This window comes from Spermophilus citellus, assembly GCF_964194105.1.
Source record: "Spermophilus citellus genome assembly, chromosome: 6".
Taxonomy (NCBI): domain Eukaryota; kingdom Metazoa; phylum Chordata; class Mammalia; order Rodentia; family Sciuridae; genus Spermophilus; species Spermophilus citellus.
In genome coordinates, this window is record NC_138187.1 from 84,101,626 (window position 1) to 84,125,902 (window position 24,277).

At 39.3% G+C, this 24,277-nt stretch overlaps 1 protein-coding gene and 1 pseudogene across 3 annotated transcripts in view; one reads left to right on the forward strand and one right to left on the reverse strand.

Moving 5' to 3' along the window:
• Positions 1 to 1,087: 1,087 nt before the first annotated feature.
• DHTKD1 (dehydrogenase E1 and transketolase domain containing 1) overlaps positions 1,088 to 24,277 on the reverse strand; it is a 45,409-nt gene continuing 22,219 nt past the window's right edge. The window contains exons 8-17 of one of the 2 annotated variants that reach the window (XM_081299003.1): positions 23,386 to 23,698; positions 21,828 to 21,912; positions 20,058 to 20,197; positions 13,351 to 13,501; positions 11,996 to 12,102; positions 11,069 to 11,233; positions 8,696 to 8,778; positions 8,064 to 8,233; positions 5,086 to 5,171; positions 1,088 to 1,534 (exon numbers count right to left, since the gene is read on the reverse strand). In XM_081299003.1, the coding sequence (XP_081155129.1) occupies positions 1,430 to 1,534; positions 5,086 to 5,171; positions 8,064 to 8,233; positions 8,696 to 8,778; positions 11,069 to 11,233; positions 11,996 to 12,102; positions 13,351 to 13,501; positions 20,058 to 20,197; positions 21,828 to 21,912; positions 23,386 to 23,698 (1,405 nt within the window). In that variant the 3' untranslated portion in view covers positions 1,088 to 1,429. The remainder of the gene's footprint in view (positions 1,535 to 5,085; positions 5,172 to 8,063; positions 8,234 to 8,695; positions 8,779 to 11,068; positions 11,234 to 11,995; positions 12,103 to 13,350; positions 13,502 to 20,057; positions 20,198 to 21,827; positions 21,913 to 23,385; positions 23,699 to 24,277) is intronic. The other variant, XM_081299004.1, reaches the window with a different exon arrangement.
• Positions 2,310 to 2,539, forward strand: LOC308652277 (DNA-directed RNA polymerases I, II, and III subunit RPABC4-like; annotated as a pseudogene). The gene has a single exon. The product of its transcript is annotated as a DNA-directed RNA polymerases I, II, and III subunit RPABC4-like (transcript).

A 24,277-nucleotide genomic window follows, 5' to 3' on the forward strand; every position in this document is an offset into this window, starting at 1 on the left:
GGGGGGGGGAGAAATTATTTTTCTATTTAAATAGACAATTACAATTTTAATTAAATATAACTTTGTAATTTTACTGATTTATATGAGTGGTATTAAGTTACATGACGAGGCTTGATACAAGAAAAAAAAGTAGCAAGGTATGCAGAAAGAAAGGAGAGGTAACTACTACAGAAATGTTAAATCAATATACTAATACACATATTTAAGATGTGAATTATGAATCTACTGTGCCCAGAACATCAATTCTGAAAGATATTTTTAATTGCATGTAAAACTGGAGAGGGAGTGGGTCCATTCTACCCCCAGGATCCCCCATAAATTCTCAGAAAAACAGTATATGACCCAAGAACAGCAGATAGTAAAGGCTCCACAACACCAAGCCAAGTGAATCTACATAGTTTGCAGTTTGGTTATGCTTCTAATACTAGGTGTAATTTCAGATGGGGGGAGTCAGTTGTCTCCTCTAAGAAATCCCCAAGCATGCCCAAGGACATTGGGAAGGTCCCTCTGTTAAAGTGTTCTTTAAATGCCACAAATAAATATATTGCATCTGGGACTTTCACAACCAAAACTGATTAACCAGGATCTGAAATCCCCATCTCAGAAAGCAAAGTCTGATTTCATAAGAATAATTAAGGGGTCAGGGATCATGGCAAAAAAAAAAAAACCCACAAATCATTATAGCTAAAACTATTTAATTTAAAAATACACTGTTAGAAGATCGTATAGCCAGAGGTTTGTATTTAATAGGACCCAGGCTTAAGGATGATGGGTAAAACCTTGAAGAACACAAATTGGGAATAATTTAGTTTTGGCTGGCGGATAACAGAATGAAAATAATGGTAGTAACAGGGCTTTGAAAAAAGAAAAAAGTAAAAAGTGGCTAAGACCCAGTTTTGAGGTCGTCTGTACATGGCTTTTTTTTTTTTTTCTTAGAGAGGGAGAGAGAGAGAATTTTAATATTTATTTTTTAGTTATCGGCGGACACAACGTCTTTGTATGTGGTGCTGAGGATTGAACCTGGGCCGCACGCATGCCAGGCAAGTGCGCTACCGCTTGAGCCACATCCCCAGCCCTGTACATGGCTTTAAATTGTAGCTAAAGAACATTTCCCTGTCTTACATGTTTAATGACAGTAGAGTCTGGAATTATGTAGCTAATGACCTAGTTCTCTAACTCAACTCACATCTAATCAAAGCATAACACAAGTACACTTTTAAGGGTAAAATTTACTAGTTTGATTCACGTGTTTATAATAGATGCCCCTGTTTATTCCACCTATTCCAAATTAAATTGTCTGCATCAATTCCATCATCTCAGAGGAATACAAATTTTTCATGTTACCTAAAAGAAAGGGGAGAGGAGAGGAAATAGGCCGTCCTTTCTACAACAGTTTGCTTTAAAGGAAGTAATATTTCCTCAAAGGACATCAGCAAGAAAAGGTCTTGGTGAGGACGTCTTCATGCTGCTGCAGGTGCACCTTGCCAATTCCTACTGCAGGTGCTGCCAAAGGGGGTCGACTCACGAGACGGAGCTGTCATTGAATGAGAGAAGAGATAAAATTATTTTGATTGGAGTTCTGCCTACTTCCTCCAAGAAAGTGCATGTATTTCTCTTAGATTATTTATCCATAAGTCACCTTTCTGGAGAAATAATGAGTCAGAGAATGATTAGAAAGAAATATGTCAACACTAACAACCAACCAAATTCTAGGCATGAAAGATGAAACAAGTTTTTTTAATTTGTCCCTTTTTTTTTGGTGGTGGTGGGGATTGAACCCAGGGCTTATGTGCATTCAAGGCAAGCACTGCCCCTTGTCCTATTCTTAAGTAACTATCAGTTAGTGTTGGCTATAGTTTCCTTAATTAGAACTATTTACATGTGAATGTGATTTGAATCTAGCAAGCTAGCATTGAATGAGTGAACTGTGTTTCAATCAAAACAGAATAAAAAGACAAACAAGTACATAGCTTGTCTCACTGTTTTCCCCTTCCTAAGGAAAATCAAGGAGTATATCAGCCTTGATGAATACCAGCTTTGTAACTGGGTCTTGAACAAGTGTTAATTGGGTGTATGTGTCTTGGGTTTTGTTTGGACTCACTATATTGCCCAGGCTGGCCTCCAACTCCTGGGCTCAAGTGATCCTCCCACCTCAACCTCTAGAGGAGCTGGGATTACACGTGCACAAAAGGAGACCCAGCTAGTCCTATAAAACAAGTCTACTATTATCCTGCTTCTCCAAGGCTTTGACTAAAAAGGCTGAGGGGACTAATGAGAAAGGGAGTAAACAAGTAAGGACTTTAGCGACGTTTGGTGTTCTGTTTGGAAACGCGGGGAAAAGTCTGCGTGGTAGGAATGGACACTCAGAAGGACGTTCAACCCCCAAAGCAGCAGCCAATGATCTATATCTGTGGAGAATGTCACACAGAAAATGAAATAAAATCCAGGGATCCAATCAGATGCAGAGAATGTGGATACAGAATAATGTACAAGAAAAGAACTTTAGTTTTTAAGATTGGTGGTTTTTGATGCTCAATGAAACATGAGAATTCAGAGGAGTGTCTTCCTTTGTACCTGGATTTGACCCTTGAATGTTTCTCTCTCGTTATTATACAGCTTTTTATTTAGCACACTTATCTTATGAATACAACTGTATACATATGATTCCATTTTATTTCATTTCCAAGTCAAATTGTGTTTAGGTATCAGTAATTTGTGTAAAGACTCTTGTTTAATTAAATGACTTAATTTAATTTTATTGTATTATGTGATCAGACACAAAATGAAAAATTAAAATTGCTTCCCCAAATCACACTTTTAATTACATGCTTGTTAGAAATGGAAGTTTCTAAAGTCCTGTAAAATTCTGATGAAAGAAGTTCCTTGGAAACCATAATTATATGTTGTGAACTGTTGGTAAACTCTCTAGCATTATTTGGTACAGATTAAACTAGTCTACTTGCTCTCAGTATAAAGATATAAAAAAATTCAAAACTAGTAGGTAAAATCAGAAATGAATAGACATAAAGGAATAGCTGAGAATGTGTAAAAACAAGTTGCTTCTTCACATATACAGGGTCATATGCATGCCTACCCTTCTGAAATAAGTTCTGTATAGAAAATTAGTCAAGGTGGAATAGTTACTTGAGTCGAAGACTAAGAGATTAGAAGGAGCATTACTGGAATAGGGGAAAGAGCCAGTGTAAAAGCTATGGGGCAAAGTGTGAACTTGCTTTGTTCCCACTTCAAAATGAAGCACATGTGACTTATACTTCATTAACAGTGAGTAGAAAAAGGTGAGGTTGCATTTTTGCCACTGGATGCCACCAAGAAAGCATTGTTAGAGTCTTCCTACTACCATCATCTCAGAGTCCCCAGAGCACCTGAACATCTGCAGAAGCTATTCATCAAAGGGCTGAGCTTTGAAACAACTGATGAGAGTCTGAGATGCTATTTTGAGTAATCGGGAACACTCACGGACTGTGTGGTAATGAGAGACCCAAACATCAAGTGCTCCAGGAGCTTTGGGTTTGTCACTTATGCCACTGTGGAGGAAGTGGACATAGCCATGAATGCAAGACCACACAAGGTACATGAAAGAGATGTGGAACCAAAGAGCTGTCCCAAGAGAAGATTTTCAAAGATCATGGGCATACTTAACTGTGAAAAAGACCTTTATTGGTGGCATTAAAGAAGTCCCTGAAGAACATCACATGAGATTATTATGAACAGTTTGAGAAAATTGAAGTTATTGAAATCACGACTGACTGAGGCAGTGAAAAGCCTTTGCTTTTGTAACTTTGGATGACCATGACTGTGGATAAGATTGTCATTCAGAAATACCATACTGTGAATGGCCACAACTGAAGTGATGAAAGCCCTGTCAAAGCAAGAGATGGCTAGTGTTTAATTTAGCCAAAGAAGTCCAAGTCTTGGAAACTTTGGTGGTTGTAGAGGTGTAGAAATGACAGTTTGGTCTTGGAGAAAACTTGAGTGGTTGTGTTGGTTTTGGTGGCAGTGGGGATGGCTACAATGGATTTGGTAATGATGGAACCAATTTTGGAGGTGGTGGAAGCTCGTTTATTTATTTTGACAATTACAACAATGAGTTACCAAATTTTGGACCCATCAAGGGTGGAAACTTTGGAGGCAGAATCTCTGGACTCCTTGGTGTTAGAGGCCAATAGTTTGCTAAATCACAAAACCAAGGTGGCTATGGTGGTTCCAGCAATAGCAGGAGCTATGACAGTGGTAGAAGGTTTTACTACTGCCAGGAAACAGCTTAGCAGGACAGGAGAGCCAGAGAAGTGACAGCTACAGATACAGATTTGTGAACTTATCTAAGCACAGTGGTATCAGGGCCTAGCTGCAACAAAGAAGAAATGATTTAGACAGTACTCATATGTAGTCAAAAAAACTTGAGGACTGTATTTGTGATAAATTGTATAACAGGTCATCTTAGTTTCTGTTCTGTGGAAAGTATAAAGTATTCCATCAAATATTTTAATGTAGACTTTTTCCCCCACCCATGCTGTTGATTGCTAAATGTTAGTCTGATCATGATACTGAATAAATGTGTCTTTAAAAAAAAAATGAGGTTGTGGAGGTGGGCAGAGGCCAGTTCATTTAGGGCGTTGTGATAGGAATCCGCTGGGACAGCAAGCAGAAGAGTGACACAAGACTTAAAAAATTATACATGCTTGGGCTGGGGTTGTAGCTCAGAGGTGAGCACTCACCTTGCACCACATAAAAATAAACAAAACAAAGATATTGTGTTCAACTACAAATAAAAAAAATATTAAAAAGAAAACAAGTAAGGACTTTACTTTGGGAAGTTAATAACCATACTTTCATTTACATGATAATAGCTTGTGCATCCTTAATACAAAACCTGAAATGCTCCAAAATCCAAAACTTTTTGAGCACCAAGTTAGTGTTTTCTTCCAAGAGAATAGTCTAAAATTAGAATTTCTATTTTAGGTTATCTTTAAAGAATTGGACTAGGGATAAGCCCATCTATCAGCTCTCCAGGAAAAACATACATACATTCACACACACCTCAAAACACCACAAGAAAGCTATTACCTTGCAGGCCAGTTGCTTTTCAAACCTTGGAGCAACAAAAAACCATGGACCCATGTTCTGAGGCTCTTCCTGACTCCATATAATATCTACCAAAAAAAACCCAAATAATTTATTTTAGCACCTCAAGTAAACATAATATACCAAAAGCAAGGTGGGGAGAGATGGATGAAGAGATAGATATGCAACGTCAATTAAATATGTGCTTTTCCAATATGGCATTGTATTGTTTATCTTTTTTCTGACAAATACATAGTCACACATTCACAACCACAATCGTGATACAAATGGTTCTACCAGTGCCCCAAATTTCCTTATCCTATCCTCTTGTAGTCAGTTCTCCCTTCCACTCCCAAACATTGGCAACCACGGATCTTTTCTCTATCCCTAGAGTTTTACATTTTCCAAAATGTCATATAAATGGGATTGGGGTATAGGTCAATGGTGGAGTACTTGACTAGTATGCTCAAGGACCTGGGTTCAATCCCTAGCACTGCAAAACAATACAAAACAAAACAACAACAAAAAAAAACAATAATAAAATGTATAAGAAATGATTTGGGTGTAGTTCCTTCTAGTCTTTTTCCTTCTGTAGGTATATTTATATTTGTATATACACATAATTATAAAAATTCACCTTAATGAATATAGAATTAGAATTCTGGTATATATGGTTTTGTATACATTTTTGAATCATGCAAAAAGCAAGCATTTTATATTGCTAAATTCTCTTGGAAACATGATATTAAAGGCTACAAAATCATCTATTTAAAAGATGTCATATAAATGGAATCATATTGGATGTAGATTTTTCATTCTGGCTTATACATTTGTGACTTACACATGTTTTTGTGTAAAGCAATATTCACTCTTTGTATTGGGTAGTATGATATTGTACAGATGTTTATTGCTGCGGGTAAATTATGTTTATTCATTCACTGAATGAATGATATTTTGGTTATTTCTTATTTGGGAGAATTACCAACAAAGCTGCTATAAACATAAGTATACGGGGGCTGGGGATATAGCTCAGTTGGTAGAGTGCTTGCCTCACATGCACAAGGCCCTGGGTTTAATCCCCAGCACTAAAGTGGCACCCCTTTTCCCCACAGAAAAGCCCTCTTCACCATGGCTGATTTTAGGACTGTCAGCAAAAGAGTCTCTGCAAGAGTTCAATGTAGATAAACTTCCTATTTTCGTATTGCCCTGTTTTACTTGGCCACTGGCCGGGAAGATACCAGCACTCCAAGTGCTGAACATCCCTTACTAGTTTTTCACAAACGTATCCAGTAGAGTACTTTGTAGAAATGTGCAAACAAGGCCTTTGGCCTTGAGCTAGGGCTTCACAGAGATGTCTACATTTTTAAGATAAGTTACAATTGGGCTCCATGGTAACAGCTGGCAGGGGGAGGAAAGAAAGGGGAGAAGAAGCTCTCCCCTTCTCTGGTGTTGTCCTTGAAGGGTTAACATGCCCAAAAGTGAAAGAAAAAGCTGCTTTTATGTGAACTTCTACAGACTGTGAATTTCTGAGCCCCTCCCCTTACATCCTGGGTATAAAACTCTGAAACTACCTGAACTTGGGGTTCAGGGGATTGATTGATTACAACAGAAGCTGTGCCCTCTGAACCTGGCTGCAGCCAAATAAAACTGTTCCCTGCTATCTTTGGTGCCTTGCCTCATTTGTCCCTACAACAGCACCACTAATAATAATAATAATAATAATAATAATAATAATAATAAAAAATGCCTACAGATTTTTCTGTGAATGTGTTTTCATTTCTCCTGGGTAAATACCTAGGAGTGGGATTGCTGGGTCATGTGGTACCTTGACATTTAACTTTATAAGTAACTATTTTTCAGGGTGGCTGCAACAGTTTGCTTTCCTATCACAAGGGAGTGGGGGCTCCACTTCTTTGCATCCTCATCAGCACTTGATATCATCAGTCTGTTGTTTTATTTTGATTTAATTTTAGCCATTTTGGCAGGTGTATATACATATCTTATATTGGCTTAATTTTCATTTCCCTTGCCACTAATGACATTGAGCCTCATTTCAAGTGCTTGTTTGTCATCCAGTGCTTTGGAAAAGTGCCTTTTCAAGGTTTTTGTACAGTTAGAAAAAATTGTTTGTTTCTTAGCACTGAGTTCTAAGAGGTCTTTAGATACTCTAGATAGTCTTGTCAGATATGTATTTGCAAATATTTTCTCTCAGCATGTGGCTTGACTTGAATTTTCTTCACAGTGCTTTTTACAATACATGTTTTTGTTTTGATAAAGCTGAATTTTTCTTTTATGGAATGTGGTTTAGGTGTCATAACTAAGATATTTTCATCTAACCCAAGGTCACAATGACTTTATTCTGTTAATTCTATAGTTTTACATTTAGGGCCATGATCAATTTGGAATTAATTTTTATATAAGGTGCATTCAGACATCAAATATTCCAGCCTTGACTTGTATTTTTTAATTATCATATATTTCTCACAAATGATAGCACAGCATTGATAATCCCTAAACTCTCAAGAAATTTGCAGTTTTAGATGACAGAAGGGCAGAACTAAGAGGGACACCAAGAGAGACACTAACTCAAGGAATACTTTTTTTCATATTCTTAGAGTCCATGAAATTTGATTTTCTTTTCTTTCTTTCTTTTTTTGGAACTGGAGATTGAGCCCAGGAGTGCTTTATCACTGAGCTACATCCCAGCTCTTTATTTTTTTATTTTTTATTTTATTTTTTTGGGACAGGATTTCACTATGTTGTGTAGGAACTCTCTAAGTTGCTGAGGCTGATCTCCAATTTGCTATCCTCCTGCCTCTGGCTCCCAAATTGCCAGGATTACAGACATGCACCACTGCGCCTGGCGAGATTTGATTTTCTAATAACTCGCACTTCCCTCACCACCTTTTTAAATCCAAAATAGTTTGAATAGATTTCATAAATCTAAAAAGCAAAGAACACTAACAAGAACAACCCTTTACCTTTCACGTGTGTATATTTGCTCATCTCTTGCTGTAGAGAATCCAATGGGAAAGGGCAGAGTTCCTCTATTCGAATCAGGGCAAAGTCATGTTTCTTGGCCCCCAAAGATTCTCTTTGTTTCAGCAGGGCATAGAAATGCTTACCACAGCAGAATACGAGGGTCTTCACTCTGTTGGGGAGAACAAGAGCAACAGAATGGGGGAGAAATGCTTCCAAGAATTGTGTCTGAGGAAAGGGAGACTAGATTTCTTCAGTGGCTCTCTGATGAAGCTGTGGGGGCATGGTAACTGGGGTCAGTTATCCGCTGTGCCCTGGCAATCCTCTTGAGCCACAAATGCCTCTGACGTTCACTCTTTCATGCACACTCTGACTCCTTTTCCACTGCCTTAAAAAAAAACTTATGTCAGGATAGGGGCTGGGGATGGAATTCAGAGGGAGAACACTTGCCCAGCATGGTACCATGGTGAGGCCCTGGGTTCAGTCCCCATCACCACAAAAAAATAGAATAATATAAAATTATATCAGGGTAGAGGAGATTTTGGTTACTTGGGATTCTCCAACATGACCTAAACTTTCCTACTAACTAAACATCTACCCCAGAATATGGAAACAGAGAAACACATTAAATTACTTTTTTGGATCCACAGATGAATCACCAATGACTGGTTTGAATGTTGTTCCTGGTGCCATTTCTTGAAGAGTTGACACAGCTGCCTAAGGGAGAGAAAAAGCCATACATGTATCAACTAGTGGAAAAGAGATGCAGCTTTAACTTACAAGAGATCTTTCCTACAAATATCCTAGAACTGAGAGTAAGCATACAAACTAACAAAAACAGTAATTTCCCCAAAATATCAGACTAAAGTTAAGTAAAATTGACTTTTGTCTATGCCACACTACAAGTGTCATGATAAGTTTTGTTTTGGGGGGTTTTTTGGTAGCACTGAGATTGAACCCAGGGCCTTGCATATGCTAGGCAAGTACTTCACCACTGAGCTACATCCCAACACTTTTTGTTTTATTTTGAGACAGGATTTTGCTAAATTGTTTGGAATGACCTTGAATTTGTAATCCTCCTGTCTCAGCATCTCAAGTATCTGGGATTACATGAATGTGCCACTACACTGGGCCACAACAGAATTTTAAGAATTCACTGGCCAGGGGAAGGGAGGGGGTATGGGGTTATTAATCATGGTGGAATGTGATGATCATTATTATCCAAAGTACAGGTATGAAGACACGAATTGGTGTGAATATACTATATATACAACCAAAGATATGAAAAGATGTGCATTGTAATTGTAATGCATTCTACTGTTATATATATATATAAAGAATTCATTGGCCAAGGTAGCATACATCTGTAATCCCAGCTACTTGGGAGGTTGAAGCAGGAGAATCTCAAATTCAAGGATAGTCTGGACAATTCTGCAAGAACTTGTCTCAAAGAAATAAAAAGGCTAGAGGTTGTAGATCAGTGGTAAAGAGCTCATGGGTTCAAACCCCAATAGTGTAAGAAATACAAAAATAATAATAACAATAATTTTAAGAATTAAAATTTCAGGCTGGGCATAGACGTACATGCCTGTAATTCCAGAGACTCAGAAGGCTGAAGCAGGAGGACAGAAAGTTCAAGGCCAGCTGCTGCAATTTAATGATACTCTGTCTCAAAATGAAAAATAAAGAAAGGGCTGGGGGTATAGTTCAGTGGTAAAGTTCCTATGGGCCCAATCTCTAGCACTACAAAAAATGAAAATAAAATTTCTAATAATTCCCTTAATAATATATATGTTATATTTAATATCATCATGATATTATGATTTGAAGAGCAGGTGACAACCTTGGAGATACAATGAAAGTTGGGTGAAAAATCCCAGATACGTGGGCTGGGTTTGTGGCTCAGTGGTAGAATGCTTGCCTAGAATGTGTAAGGCACTGGGTTCAATTCTTAGCACCACATTAAGTAAATAAATAAATAAAGATATTTTTTAAAAATCCCAGATACATGTTTCTTAGAAATAAATTGTAGTAATCTTACATTTTGATTTGATTCCTTTAAGATTGTTTCAAAAGCCAAGTATGGTGGTACATGCCTGTAATTCCAGTGATTTAGGAGGCTGAGACAGGAGGATCACAAGTTTAAGGCCAGGCTCAGCAATTTAGCAAGAACCTCAGCAATTTAACAAGACCCTGTCTCAAAAAATAAAAAGGGTTGAGGATATAACTCAGTAGTAGAGCACCACTGGGTTTAATCCCCAGTACCACAATACAAAACAAAAATGATTGTTTCACACTATCTATGTCAAAAGAGCTCTTCCAGAAGAATTGTGACAGAGGGATTGCATTAATTTTCACTTTTCTCTCTCTCTCTCTCTCTCTCTTTCTCTTTTTTTTTTTTTTTTTTTTTTTTTTTTTTTGGTACTGAGAACTGAATCCTTAAACACTAAGGCACATCCCCAGCCCTTTTGAAAAATATTTTACTTAGAGACAGGGTCTTGCTGAGTTGCTCAGGGACCCACTAAGTTGCTGAGGCTAGGTTTGAACTGGCAATCCTCCTGCCTCAGCGTCCCAAACTGCTGAGAGTACAGGCATGCGCCACCATGTCCGGTGCATTAACTTTTCTTGAATGTACTGTGATGCTTCTAGGCTGCTGAGAACATTGGGTGAAAGAGAATAAGTAGACCTCTACAAACAAACAGCAGACAATGATGGAAACAACTTGAAGTACATTTCTTCAGCATTGATTCCCAGACCTGGAACTAACTAACAGTATCTGCTATAGACATCCCTCCTTACAACACAAATGGAAAGCAAACTATATTTCCAATTATTTTTTTTCCAGTTATTCTTAAATGGCTAAAAATAATGAAAGCAGCAAAGTTAATTTGAACTAAAAAGATATTTCTGTAATTTAGAAATATTATTAGACATAGAAAAGAGAGAAAAATGGAATACAAAAAATGACAGGGGGAGAAAAGCTTATTAACCAGCGTTTTCTACTTACAGGGAACCTGAGCAACATCTTGGGAGAAGCCACAATGAGGGGTTTTCTGAAGTTCCGGACCATTTGTCGCCTAAGCAAGTGGAAATACTGCGCAGGAGTAGTTGGGTGTACCACAAACATATTCACAGTGTCTCCATCCACCCCCTCCTCTCTGCTGTCACACATCTAGATGAGAAATGGCAAGAAAGGAGAAAGAAGTTCAGGTTATCTACTTCAGTCATAGCAACAATATGAAGGCCAAAGGGAAACGTGTTTTCAATTAGAGAAAACACACTTCTCTCCATTAAAGAAAAATATTGCAAGGTAAATTTATGACCTGTGAAATATTGACCAAAGGAGAGTTCTAAGTGCTTTGCCATGTTAACACAGCGGTTACCAGGCAGACCTAACTGCAAAAATCATCTGAGAAGAATCTTTAAAAAAACAGATTTTGCCAGGTATGGTGGTGCACAACTGTAATTCCAATGACTCAGGAAGCTGAGGCAGGAGGATCACAAGCCCGAGTCCAGTCTCAGCAACTTAGCAAGGCCCTGAGCAACACAGAAAGATCCTGTCTCAAAATAAAAAAAAATTAAAAAAAAAAAAATAATAATAATAATAATAATAATAATAAATAGATTGGGGATGTGGCTCAGTTGTTGAACGCCCCTGGGTTCAATCCCTAGTACAAAACAAAACAAAACTTATAGTTTAAGGTATGTATAAAGCTAGCTACAGGAGGTACTTTTTCCTCTTTCTTTCTTTCTTGCTTTCTTGCTTGCTTTCTTCCTTTCTTTCTTTTTTTCACTAGAGAACAAACCCAGGCCCTCACACATACTAAGCAAGTGCTCCAGCACTAAGCTACACTCCCATTCCCTGCAGCAGGTAGTTCAAAGAACCTAGAAAACAGTGTAACATCTCCAGGAATCCAGTAGCATTCACCAATACCTGCAAGAACCGCTCTATGCGACAGGAAGAGTGGTCTGGCCCAGCCCCATCATAGCCGTGTGGAAGGAGAATAACAATGCCACTCTGCAGGAGCCACTTGGCCTCTCCTGGAAAAGCAGGATGCAGGCAATAAGAACTCAATGAAGCAGGTACAAAATGGTCTGCCATGTCATGACTTGGAGAGTGAAACAGATGTTAGTTTGAGATCTAACTTCCCCAAATCTTTCCATTACATGCATCTGCCAGCACTGTCACCTAGCACTGTCACATCATACTTAGGGGAAAATATCCATTTTGCTTGATGAAAAGCCTATAATTACATGGGTCCTGGGCTTTAGTGAGTAGAAGACAAACTGAAAGATGAAAGGTCCTGGCCTCACGGAAAGTATGTGCCACTCTTGACTTCACTGCAGACACAACCCTTAACAAGAACGGGCATCTCCTCCCCTCCTCACAGCACGGCTGACAACATAGGCCACTGTCCTCAAATGGAAGGTGGAGGACACTTCAGAACAGTCTCTGGACATGTCAAAAGTCCAGGCTCCTCGGGCACTTCTTTCCTCACAATAAAAAGTCAGAGAGAAACACAACTATAGGAAAGATCTGGGACATATAATCAAAATCTAAGAGCAGGCACCCCCCAGAAAATGAAACTGAAATCTGGAGAGACTTAGATTTTTCTTCATACACACTGAAATTTTACAATAAAGAGTTACTGCTTTTGAAACTTTCAAATGTCAGACCTGGATTGTGGGGAGCAGACTTCCAAGTCTACCACTGACTTTCACCACAAAACCTCACTGTTTTTTTTTTTTTGTTGTTGTTTTATTTTTTTTAGAGAATTTTAATATTTATTTATTTTTTTGGTGGACACAACATCTTTGTTTGTATGTGGTGCTGAGGATCGAACCTGGGCCGCACGCACGCCAGGCGAGCGCGCTACCGCTTGAGCTACTTCCCCAGCCCCCAAAACCTCACTGTTGCCTGCTGATTTCTTGTGCTATAGTTAGTCACTCAATATACCCCCGAACAGCTGTGGAAGTCAGACAGCTAGAAGCTGGCAGGTACATCACAACTTCCTACAGCCAGGCACAGTCCCCAGGAGACAGAAGGTGCCCCCTGCCCAGCTGCTGAGTGGTACAGGGCCCGCTGCTGACAGAGCACTGCGATGTTCTTCCCAGCAGCTTGTCAAGCTGACAGCTGCCACATGCCAATGGAGGACAGGATAAGTTCTCGACTATCCAGAGATGCTGTGAATGCAGGAGTCTCAAGAGTAGCAATGTCACCCTTTCATTCATTTGTCTCTATGAGGCCCAGGCCATGCATCCATCACCCAGCCACACACTGACACCGACCTCCAGAGATGAATGTGTCGAAGATGATCTGGGCTCCATTGAAGAAATCACCAAACTGAGCCTCCCAGATGGGCAGCAACTTTGGGCTTTCGATGCTCATCCCATATTCAAATCCGAGGACAGCTTCTTCTGACAGGGGACTGTTGCTGACCTAATCCCAAGAAAGAGAACCAAACACTGGCATGCAAGGGGACATCTGGCAGGGGCCCACAAAGAGAAAGCATCACATTTATACAAACCTCTCAGAGGCAAGAGGGAAGCTTTGCTTTCATTCATCAACACAGTCCTTACTGCTCAGTATCAGTGATGCATTTGGGAAAAGTCAGGACAAAGAGAGGAGAAGAAAAAGAGGTTGGAATATGGGTATTAAAGATTTTCTCCAAAGATAAGCAATACATTTCTCAGATGGCCTACCTTTGGAGCTGTGAGTAAAAATGGGTCATCAAAACTTTTTTTTTTATGAGTCATTCAAATAAAGATGGAAAAGTTACAAAATAAAGGCCTATTTTGGTCAGAATCCATTATTATAGCATCCTATTTTCATGATAAAGCAAAAAACAATCATGTTATATTAAGATTTTAAAAAGCAGAATACAAAATTAATCTCTGAGGAGGTTAAAGAGACACGATAGTTAAATGCAACTAATTCTGGATTAGATTTGATAAATATATTGGTAGTAATGTATCAATGTTAATTTCTGGGTTTTGATGGTTATATTGGGTGATGGAGGAGACTGTCATTGTAGGAAATACAATCTGTAGGATATCAGGTTGATAACATGCTAGCAAATGGTTGGTTTAGGATGAGAAAAAAGTTCCCTTGTATCATATAACCAACTTTTTTTGTAATTTTGTGTTTATTTCAACATTAAAAAATTTTTTCTGGTTTTTTTGGGGGGTGTTTTATTTGTTCGATTTTTTGTAAGAGAGGATCTTGCTATGTTATCTAGGACAGCTTCAAAATCCTGGGCTCACGCAATCCTCCTGCCTCAGCCTCCTGAGTCACTGGAACTACAGGCATAATGGTGTACATCTGTAATCCCAGTGATTCGGGAGGCTGAGGCAGGAGGACAGCAAGTTTGAGGTCAGCCCAGGCAACTTAGAGAGATCCTATCTCAAGACAAACAAAAATTTTTGAAAAGAGCTGGTGATATGAGATACAGATCAGAGGTAGAGTGCCTATGAGTTCAATCCCTATTACCACACACACACAAAAAAAAAGCCTGTCACATTTCTCAGTTGTGTGAATATCATAAATAGGGTTTGGATAGTCACTTTATTTGCATCTTCACCTGTCCTCACCTCCTTCCTCATCACTTTTCCTTCCCAAATGACATATCTACTCCTTATGTATGCATCCCTTCTTTCTGCTTCTTCTGGGACCTGCTCCATCACCCAGACCCTCCTTTTTAGCTTCCTCCCCTCAGCACATAGACACTTGAAAGCTTTAAAATAAAACAAGAAATATTCCTATGACTTGGGCTCCCCTAGCCATTGCTTGCTTTCACAGTAAACTAAGCACAGATGCTTCACAACTTGAGATTGGGTCATGCCCCAATAAAACCATCATACAACAAAAATACTGAAAGTCAAGTGTGTGCACTACATTTCATCTATCAAACATTCTATCTCAGCAATGTGGCATTCTACAGAGTGTCCATTGATCCCTTCATGATCTTGTGGCTGATTGGCAACTATGGCCCACAGCAGCTGCCCAACACGGCGAGAGAGGGCTGTACCACCTGTAACTAGCTCAGCAAAAGTGCAAAATTCAAGGTATGGTTTTTATTGAACATGTATTACTTCCACACAATCATAAAGAAGCAAAACTAAGTCAAACTAGCATAAGCCAGGGACCATCTGTATAACCTAGTTTCTGCCTGTCTCTCTGAGAAACAGCTCTGCATGACCTCATCCTCTATTTCCCAGTTGCTAAGTGTAATTGGCCTGTCATTCTTCCTCTTATCTGACCCTTCCTCCTTTTTTTTTTTTCATATATTGTCTCCCTTTATTTCTCTTCTACATGTAAGTGAAAGTATCAAACCCACTTTCACTTATGTGTGTAGGCAGGTTCTGTTGTTTAGGAACCTCACTGCTCAGTAGCGAAGTGGGCTTGATAAACGTTCAACACCAAGGAGAGGAGCCTTGGTTCTGGGGTTGACAACCAACTGTTCCAGACTAGAATTGGTGCTTCAAGGGGAATCAAACTTTCCTTTGCCTGAGGCAAGGCTTCGGCTCCAGTATTCCAATTTTGTTGGGCTAGTGACCCCACCCCTGGCATACAAAGGTCACTCTAAGCCCACCTCTGCCCTCTCACACAGGGCCAATAGATAGTTTAGGGGTGGAAAACCTTCCAGGAATCAGAAAAAAAGGCATAGAAAAAGCCTGTCCCAATGAACTCACAAACCATGATGCATCCAATTTCAGAGTGGATCCCAGACACACTCTCCGCAGTCCCAGCAGGACCCAAGGGAACCAGCTGGAGCACTGCTGGGAGAAGGAATGGAGGAAAGGAAGGGGTGCAGGCCTGCGCAGGTGTTGGAAGCCCATCCAACATGCAGCAGTGTGATTTTGGGCAGGGCGCTGCACCTCTCTGTGCAGTCCAGAGCTTGGAAGCTCACAAGTTAAGTGCCTGGCACACAGCAAAGTGGAGCTGCCATGGCCAGCAGCACAAACCCTCCACCCTGGGAAACTGAGGCGGGACCTCGGGTGGCTCCCGAGTGCGAGATCTGACTGGCCAGGGGGACTGGCCCGCAGCCCTGGCCGCCCCGCTGGGCGCAGGTCCCGGGATATTGTGAATCAGGTGGTGCCGCTGCAGCCGTGGGGCGCTGGGCTGCCTCCGAAGACGTGGGCCACCTGCCCACCCTGCTCCCCTCGTCCCTGCCCCTCTCACCCTCCTCAGCCCAGAAAGACCAACACCGCAGCCTGCCGCTCACCAGCCACGCTGCTTCTACCACCGCCGCTACCGCCACCACCATCCCTCCCTCCTTGAGCACAAAGACACAGTGACTCAAGGTTCTCCTGCCTTTCTGGATACTCATATGAAACCGTTTCCCCTGTTTGCCCTTTAAATGTTATTTCCCCCAGGATCCTGCCCTGGGACCTCCTCTTATTCCGCTCTCTCTGGCAGATTCTCCCACCCCTGTGGTTTCAAAACTCCTACACCCTGATTACTTCTAAATCCATCTCAGAACCCGCAACCATTATTAGCACCAGGTATGCATATCTAATTACCATAAAAACCTCTATGTCAGGGCTGGGATTGTGGCTCAGCGGTAGAGGGCTAGCCTAGCATGGGTGGGACCTGGGTTCGATCCTTAGCACCACATACATTGTGTTGTGTCCATCTACACCTAAAAAATAAATATTAAAAAAATAATTTTAAAAAATTAAAAAAAAAACCCTCTATGTCATCTGGGAGTGGTGGCACACACTTGTAATTCCAGCAATTTGGACTGCTGAGGCAGGAAGATCATTAGTTCAAAACCAGCCTCAGGGGCTGGGGTTGTGGCTCAGTGGTAGAGCGCTCACCTAGCATGTGTGAGGCACTGGGTTCAATTCTTGGAACCACACATAAATAAATAAACAGCCAGCATGGTGGTGCACTCCTGTAATCCCAGCAACTCTGGAGGCTGAGACAGGAGGATCCTGAGTTCAAAGCCAGTCTCAGCAGATTAGCGAGGCACTTAGCAACTCAGTGAGACCCTATCTCTAAATAAAATATAAAAAAGGGCTGGGGAGGGGCTGGGGCTGTAGCTCAGTGGTGGAGCACCTGCCTCACATGTGTGAAGTGCTGGGTTTGATCCTCAGCACCATATAAAAATAAAGAAAGAAAGATACTATGTCCATCCATAACTAAAAAAAAAGAAAAAAGAAAGAAAGAAATATATTAAAAAGGTTTGGGGGGGGGGCCTGGAGATGTGGCTTAGCGATTGAGCACCCTGGGTTCAATCCCTGGTACTAAAACTAAATAAATAAATAAATGTCCATCAACAACTAAAAAAAAAATTTTTAAAAACTGACCTCAGCCACTCAGTGATACCCCATTTCAAAATAAAAAACAAAGGGAGGCTGGGGATGTGGCTCAATGATTAAGCGCCTCTGGCTTCATTTCCTGGTACAACAAATAAACAACAACAATGGCAACAACAACAAAAAACACTACAACCAAAAAGGTCTCTATATCATTCTGCCATGTAAAAGCTATATTTCAAAATTAAATCGACATCTTTCCTTACCAAAGCAGTCCTTCTGCTCTTATTTGAATGGGTGTCATTGTCACTCTTCAGTTGTCCAAGTCAAGCTAGGATGTAACCTACGTCAGTCTTCCTTCTTTACTCACCCTACCTCTACCACTCAGTCCCGATCACTTTCATTTTCTGAATAGTCCTTCAATCTGGCTCCAACTTCCACCTACACTACTCCTGCACTGTAGATTCTGGTTCCTAAGATTGCCTCCTAGAAGACTGGGGAGTGTCCTTCCCAACTGTCCTAAGTTCTTATTCTTCTTTACCTTTGACTTCCTGAGTACTGTCACGAGCATTCTTCTTAATATGAAAATCTGCTCACCGGGTCACAATTCCTCTATGACTCCAGTTTTACGTGACTTTCAAAGCCTTTCACAGCATGGGTACACTAAAAGGCCACTCTCTACTCCTGTATCTTCACTGCAGTTTAAACACTAGTCACATGAAGCTATTTGTGGTTCCTGGAGCAAGCCAGGCTCTCTTATCTCACAACTTTTATATGTATTCTTGTGTTCACCTAGAATGTTCTCCTTGCACTTATTAGACAGCACCTAATGTCCTTCAAGTCTTAACTCAAATGAAGCTTCTTCTCCCAAGCATTTCTTGTCTTCCGCACTTAGGTATAGCTGCCTCTTTTCCTATGAATTTATTGTACTTTGTATACACTTGGATACTTTTTTTTTTTTCAGTGCTAGGAATCAAACCCAGGGCTTTGTGCATGCTAGACAAGTGCTCTTCCAGGGAGCTAAACCCCCATGCACCACTAGCCCTCAGATACCTATTTTCTTGAATCTATTAAGGCTTTTACTTATTCCAAAAAGTGTCCAAGAAAGTTTATATAGATAATGATTAAGTCACAGAAGACAGTTAGGGGTATATCCTGATGACCTGGTCACTCATGACAGAGGCTGCCCTGATTTCTAGTCCTTCCTAGAAGCCACCATTGATAAGGAAACACTGGCTGGTAACAGAATTCAATACATAGAATGAAGTTAAAGCACTGCTTAATAAACTCCACTTATTCTCAATTCCAAGATTAACTAAGGGGTTTTTCCCTAGGATCTTGATACAGAGGACCTGGTATTAGATAATAAATGATAACTATCTTTAATAGTATCTTCATAACAGATACAAGACATATAATAGGGGCTTTTTAAGTAGCAATATTTGAAAATGATACTAAATGTCAAATAGCAATTCAATGAAAGCCTCATTTGAGGTAGAACAGATATAAAACATTTCACTATCTAGTTCACCAATCTGACTTGATCCAAAGGTGAATTTTAAATTAACTTAAAGAAAATGACCTTTAACTAATCTTCCTGGAATATTGCTCTTACCAAGCACATTTTTAAATAGAGAATCACTAAATAACATTATATTCTCAAACCAAAAGCTAGAATAAAAAAAGGAGATGGGATGCCACTGAATTGGCCTTAAAAATACTTTATTTTCATAAACATTATGGTAATTGTTGGAGAACAAAAATGAAGCAACTGAGTTCCTGCCATTAAGATGTTGAAGAAAACAGCACGGAGAGTGGCACCCAGAAATGCCTGCTAAATTTTAGAGAACACACAGGTTCCCCATTCACAGATTACAAAAAAAAAAAAAAACAAAAACCAGTAACCTGGAGGAAATGGTGTATTTTGTTTTGCTTTGATTTCTTTAATTTTTTAAAACAGGTAATGGCTTACTACCCACAACTTTGACTAGCTTCAATGACTAACTTACAACTAACTTAAGTAACTTACAACATGCAGATTATATTGCAATTTTTTTATAGTTGTAGATGGACAGCATGCCTTTATTTTATTTGTTTCATTTTTATGTGGTGCTAAGGATCGAACCCAATGCCTCACACAGGCAAATGCTCTGCCACTGAACTACAGCCTCAGCCCTTACATTGCCAATTTTTTTTAAATATTTATTTTTTTAGTTGTAGTTGGACACAATACCTTTATTTCACTTACTTATTTTTATGTGGTGCTGAGGATCGAACCCAGGGTCCCACACGTGCGAGGCAAGCGCTCTACCACTGAGCCCCAGTCTCAGCCCTATATATATTGCCAATTTTGAATTGACAAAACACATATCCGTTTGACATTTATGTGATTGTAGATAAGTAGCCAGAAGGAAATAGCTTTACTCTAGCCTTTCATTTCAAATGTACACACTATTTGTCTGCCCACTTAGTATCCCTTTATTTTAAAAAGTCTTGAACCCAAACTTGCTGACATTTATTTTGGTTGCTTTAAGAATCCTATAACTATTAGGGGTTGGAGCTATGGTTCAGTAGAGCACTTGCCTAGCATGTGTGAGGCTCTGGGTTCAATTCTCAGCACCACATATAAATAAATAAAACAAAGGTCCACTGACAACTAAACAATATTTTTTTAAAAATCCTATAACTATAATAATTGGCACCTGAATTTTACAATAGATACCAGGATGTCCTACCTCCAGAAACCCCTTCTGATTAGGGTCCATATGGTTCAGAGGAATGTAGGTGTCATCGGTCTTCTGGCAAACCACCATGGCATGCCTTTGACTGAAAGTTCCACGACCAACATCTTGGCCACTCAGACGGACATTGAAACCTTAAAGAATCAAGAAAAAATATATATATATTTTTTAAAAATCCAGATCTCCACGAAAAACTTAAGTAGTAGTAATAAGTCATGGTGGTCCTGAATTCTTTTTCTCTCTCTTTTTTTTTTTTGAGACAGGGTCTTAACATGTTGCCCAGGCTGACCTTGAACTCCTGGGCTCACTTAATTCTCCTGTCTCAGTCTCCTGAGTAGCCAGGATTACAGGCACACACCACATACCTGGCTGTCTGAATTCTTATACACTGGCTCATCTTGAAATTTTTCCTAAGGATAATAGATTCTCCTTATTAAAACATTCCTGTTCTATAGTTAAAATTGTATAAGAATGGAGAATTGTTAGTTGCCCTAGAAGTTTTTTACTAGTGTATTTTAATTGTACAGGAAAATGGGTCTCATGGGTCTCATTGTGGCATATTTGTACTTGCAAATAACATACTTTGATCCTGTTCACCCCAGATTGTCTTCCTTTACACACTTCTTCCCTCATCTTCCTTCTCAGTCTCCTCATTACTTTCATACTCACTCCCCTCCAGATTCCACATGAAGTAAAACATGATACTTGTCTTTCTAAATTTGACTTATTTTGCTTAATGTGATGATCTCCAGTTCCATCCATTTTCCTGCAATAACAGGATTTTATTTCTTTTTTATGTCTTAACAATACCCTATTGTGTGTGTGTGTGTGTGTGTGTATATATATATATATATATATATATATATATATATACACCACATTTTCTTTACCCTTTCATCTGTTGATGGACACATAGGCTGATTCTATTACTTGGCTATTGTCAATTTGCCATGATAAACATGGGTTTGCAGGTACCTATATAATACTCTGACTTTAATTCCATTGGGTATATACACAGGAGCGTATAGTATAGCTGGGTCATATGGTAGTTTTGATTTTAGTTTTCTGAGGAACCTCCGTACTGATTTCCATGGTGGCTGTACTAATTTACACCCCACCAATAGTGTATGAGGGTTCCTTTTCTCCTGCACCTTCAGCAGAATTTAATGTTTTTTTGTTTTGTTTTGTTTTTGTATTCTGGATGATGATCATTCTGACTAGGGTGAGATGGACTCTCAATATAGTTTTGCCTTGCATTTCCCTGATGGCTAGAGATGTTGGACATTTCTTCATATAATTTATGGCTATTCACACTTCTTTTAAGAAGTGTGGCTCTATAGAGGCTGAGGTTGTGGCTCAGAGGTAGAGCACTTGCCTACCATGTGTGAGGCACTGGTTCGATCATCAGCACCATATAAAAATTAAATAAAGATATTGTGTCAACCTATATAACTAAAAAATAAAAATTAAATTTAAAAAAGAAGTGTTGCTCTATATTTTTTAGAGAAAACTATCTTTCCAATACTTCTGGCACTGATCCTGTATTTCTCAGTATACTGTTGTATTGTCTATGTTCTGATGAAGGCTTTCAATATGACTTATACCACGATCAACTAATATTGTCCAGTAGAATGTTTTAGAACTTTTCTAGTAGATAAAAATGATAGTAGATAGTTGTAATTCAGAAAATCACATAGGCCACATGTAACAAATGTCATTTAAAGTAGTCTCCATCACCTATGAAACTAAACAGAAATGTCTTACCTTGAGCAAGTAAGGAGCCCAAGGCAAGGGTTTCTGCTGTGGCCCAGTCTAAATTTGTTCCGCTCATCACTTTCTCCATTCTGGACTGTAAAATTGAGGTGGGAACAAAAGAAACTTTTAAGATACCATATTCTTTTTCACAAAGAATTTCAAAAAAATTGATGCTAAAAAGATAAGTATAAAAAATATGTTGAGCCAGGTGTGGTTGCACATGACTGTAATCCCAGTGGCTTGGTAGGCTGAGGCAGGAAGATCACAAGTTCAAGGCCAGTCTCAGTAATTTAGTGAGACTCTCAAAATAAAAAAAAATAATAATAAAAAGGGGATGTAACTCAGTGGTACAGCACCCTTGGGTTCTGTCCCCAATACTCTCTCCCCCCCCCCACACACACACATACACCAATACACACAACAGAGTACAGAAGGACCTATTTTTAATAACAATTATAATGGTTAGTTTTAGCTTTTTAATTTTTATTTTCATTTTTTTGTAGTGCTGGTGACTGAACCCAGAACTTTGCATATGCTAGGCAAGTATCCTGCCACTGAGCTATGCCCCCTAGCTACATACAGTTTTAAACAGGCAAAACAAACATACACTTGGGATTAGTGGTTACCTCTGTGGGGGCACAAGGAGATGAAATCAGGGAGGGGTACATGGGAAACTTTATTTGTACTATACTGTTTCTTTTCCATTTTTAGTATCAGAGATTGAACCTAGGAGTGCTTAATCATTGAACCACATCCCCAGTCCTTTTTATTTTTTATTCTGAGACAGGATCTCACTAAGCTCTTAGGGCCTCACTAAGTTGCTGAAGCTGGCTTTGAGCTTGCAATCCTCCTGCCTCAGCCTCCCAAGTCGCTGGGATTATAGGCATGTACCACCGCACCCAGTGTGATACCTTATTTCTTAAGGGGGATGGCGACACATAGTATGCTGGAATAGGTCTATACCTATAATAAAAACTCCAAGAGCAAAGTTAGTGTTTCGAGATAATTGAGGGTAGAGTTCCTTCATGTGAGTTTAAAGATGAAGACCTTTAATTCTTTGCTTTCCTGGTTTTAACAATGAAAGTCCTATGTTCCAGAAAATTTTTAAGTCCCAGACATACCAGGATGGTTTGTCATACTATAGTTAGCATAAGATGGTATATAAAACATTAGCATTTTAAAATATCTAAATGGTTATCATTATGATATATGTATCAAATTTTGTTTCTTTTATTTAAGCTACCTAAAAGAATTAAAATACCTTCTGTTCACTGGCTGGAAAAACTAAAATAGATATTTATGCACATTTTAAATGAACATGTATTCCATGTACATATAATGTATTAAACATGCACACATGAATAAATAAATAAATGGAGGGGAATAAAAAGAAAATCTGAATTATTGGCTCTCAGCATCAAAACAACTCTAGAATCAGTTCCTAGAACTTAATAACACACAATAAATATTTGTCAAATGAATATCCAACTGAAAAGACCAGTGCAACATCAATTCCTTTGCCAAACAAAAATAGAAAGCAATAATGAGCTATTTCAAAGTTCCTCACCTGAACATACATCTTTAGAAGGTGACTGTGCATCTGCAGTTCCTTCGGCACCTCCACAGACTTTATGCCAATAAACTGCAGGAGATCAAGGGGCACGCCTGTGTTCCAGGTGGTAATGCGAGCTTCTGGCTGAACCAGGCCCTGCCATTGGGCCTGCAGGTTAGTGGCAGGGGGGCTGTAGTGGGCCATGTTGGCTAAATGCTCATTTAACTTGGCATAGTAGGAGGCTTTTATTTCAGAGAGCTCCTCCTGGGTCATGAGTCCATTGGCAATGAGGTGCTCTGCATACGTGTCTGGGATGCTCTTTCGGGCTCTGTCCGAGAGAGAGAAGGGGGAGAAAGTCAATCTGATCTGCAAAAATCTAAGACAGAAGCAATCACTCTCAAAGGTAATGTAGGATATTATCACCATCAAAAGGCACTTAGGAAATGTTTTAAAACTAGATAAAGTGGTGGCTACGCAACATTGTGAATGTACTAAATGCCACTGAATTGTTCACTTTAAAATACTGGGGGAAATTTCGTATTATGATGTTTACCCCAATAAGAAGTTACCAAATTAATTACAAAATCATTACATAAAATTTTAATTTATTAATTAATTAATTCCTCTTCTGAGCAAAGAAGAAAAAAAAGATTTACCTTTATAAGCCTCTGTCTACATTCAGGCAGAAACCATTAGCGGTGTTTTTCCTACAAGTTGGTAAATTCTGGACAGTTATTTACAAGACTGACCCACCTAATTATCCATTCAGCACAGCCTTTATTTCAAAAAGTACTGAACCCAAAGTTACCAACATCAGTTTCAGATTACATTAATGATCCTTTAACTATAACAATTGGCACCTGGTTGATTCATAACAATAATATCACAACAAAAACAATGCTATTCT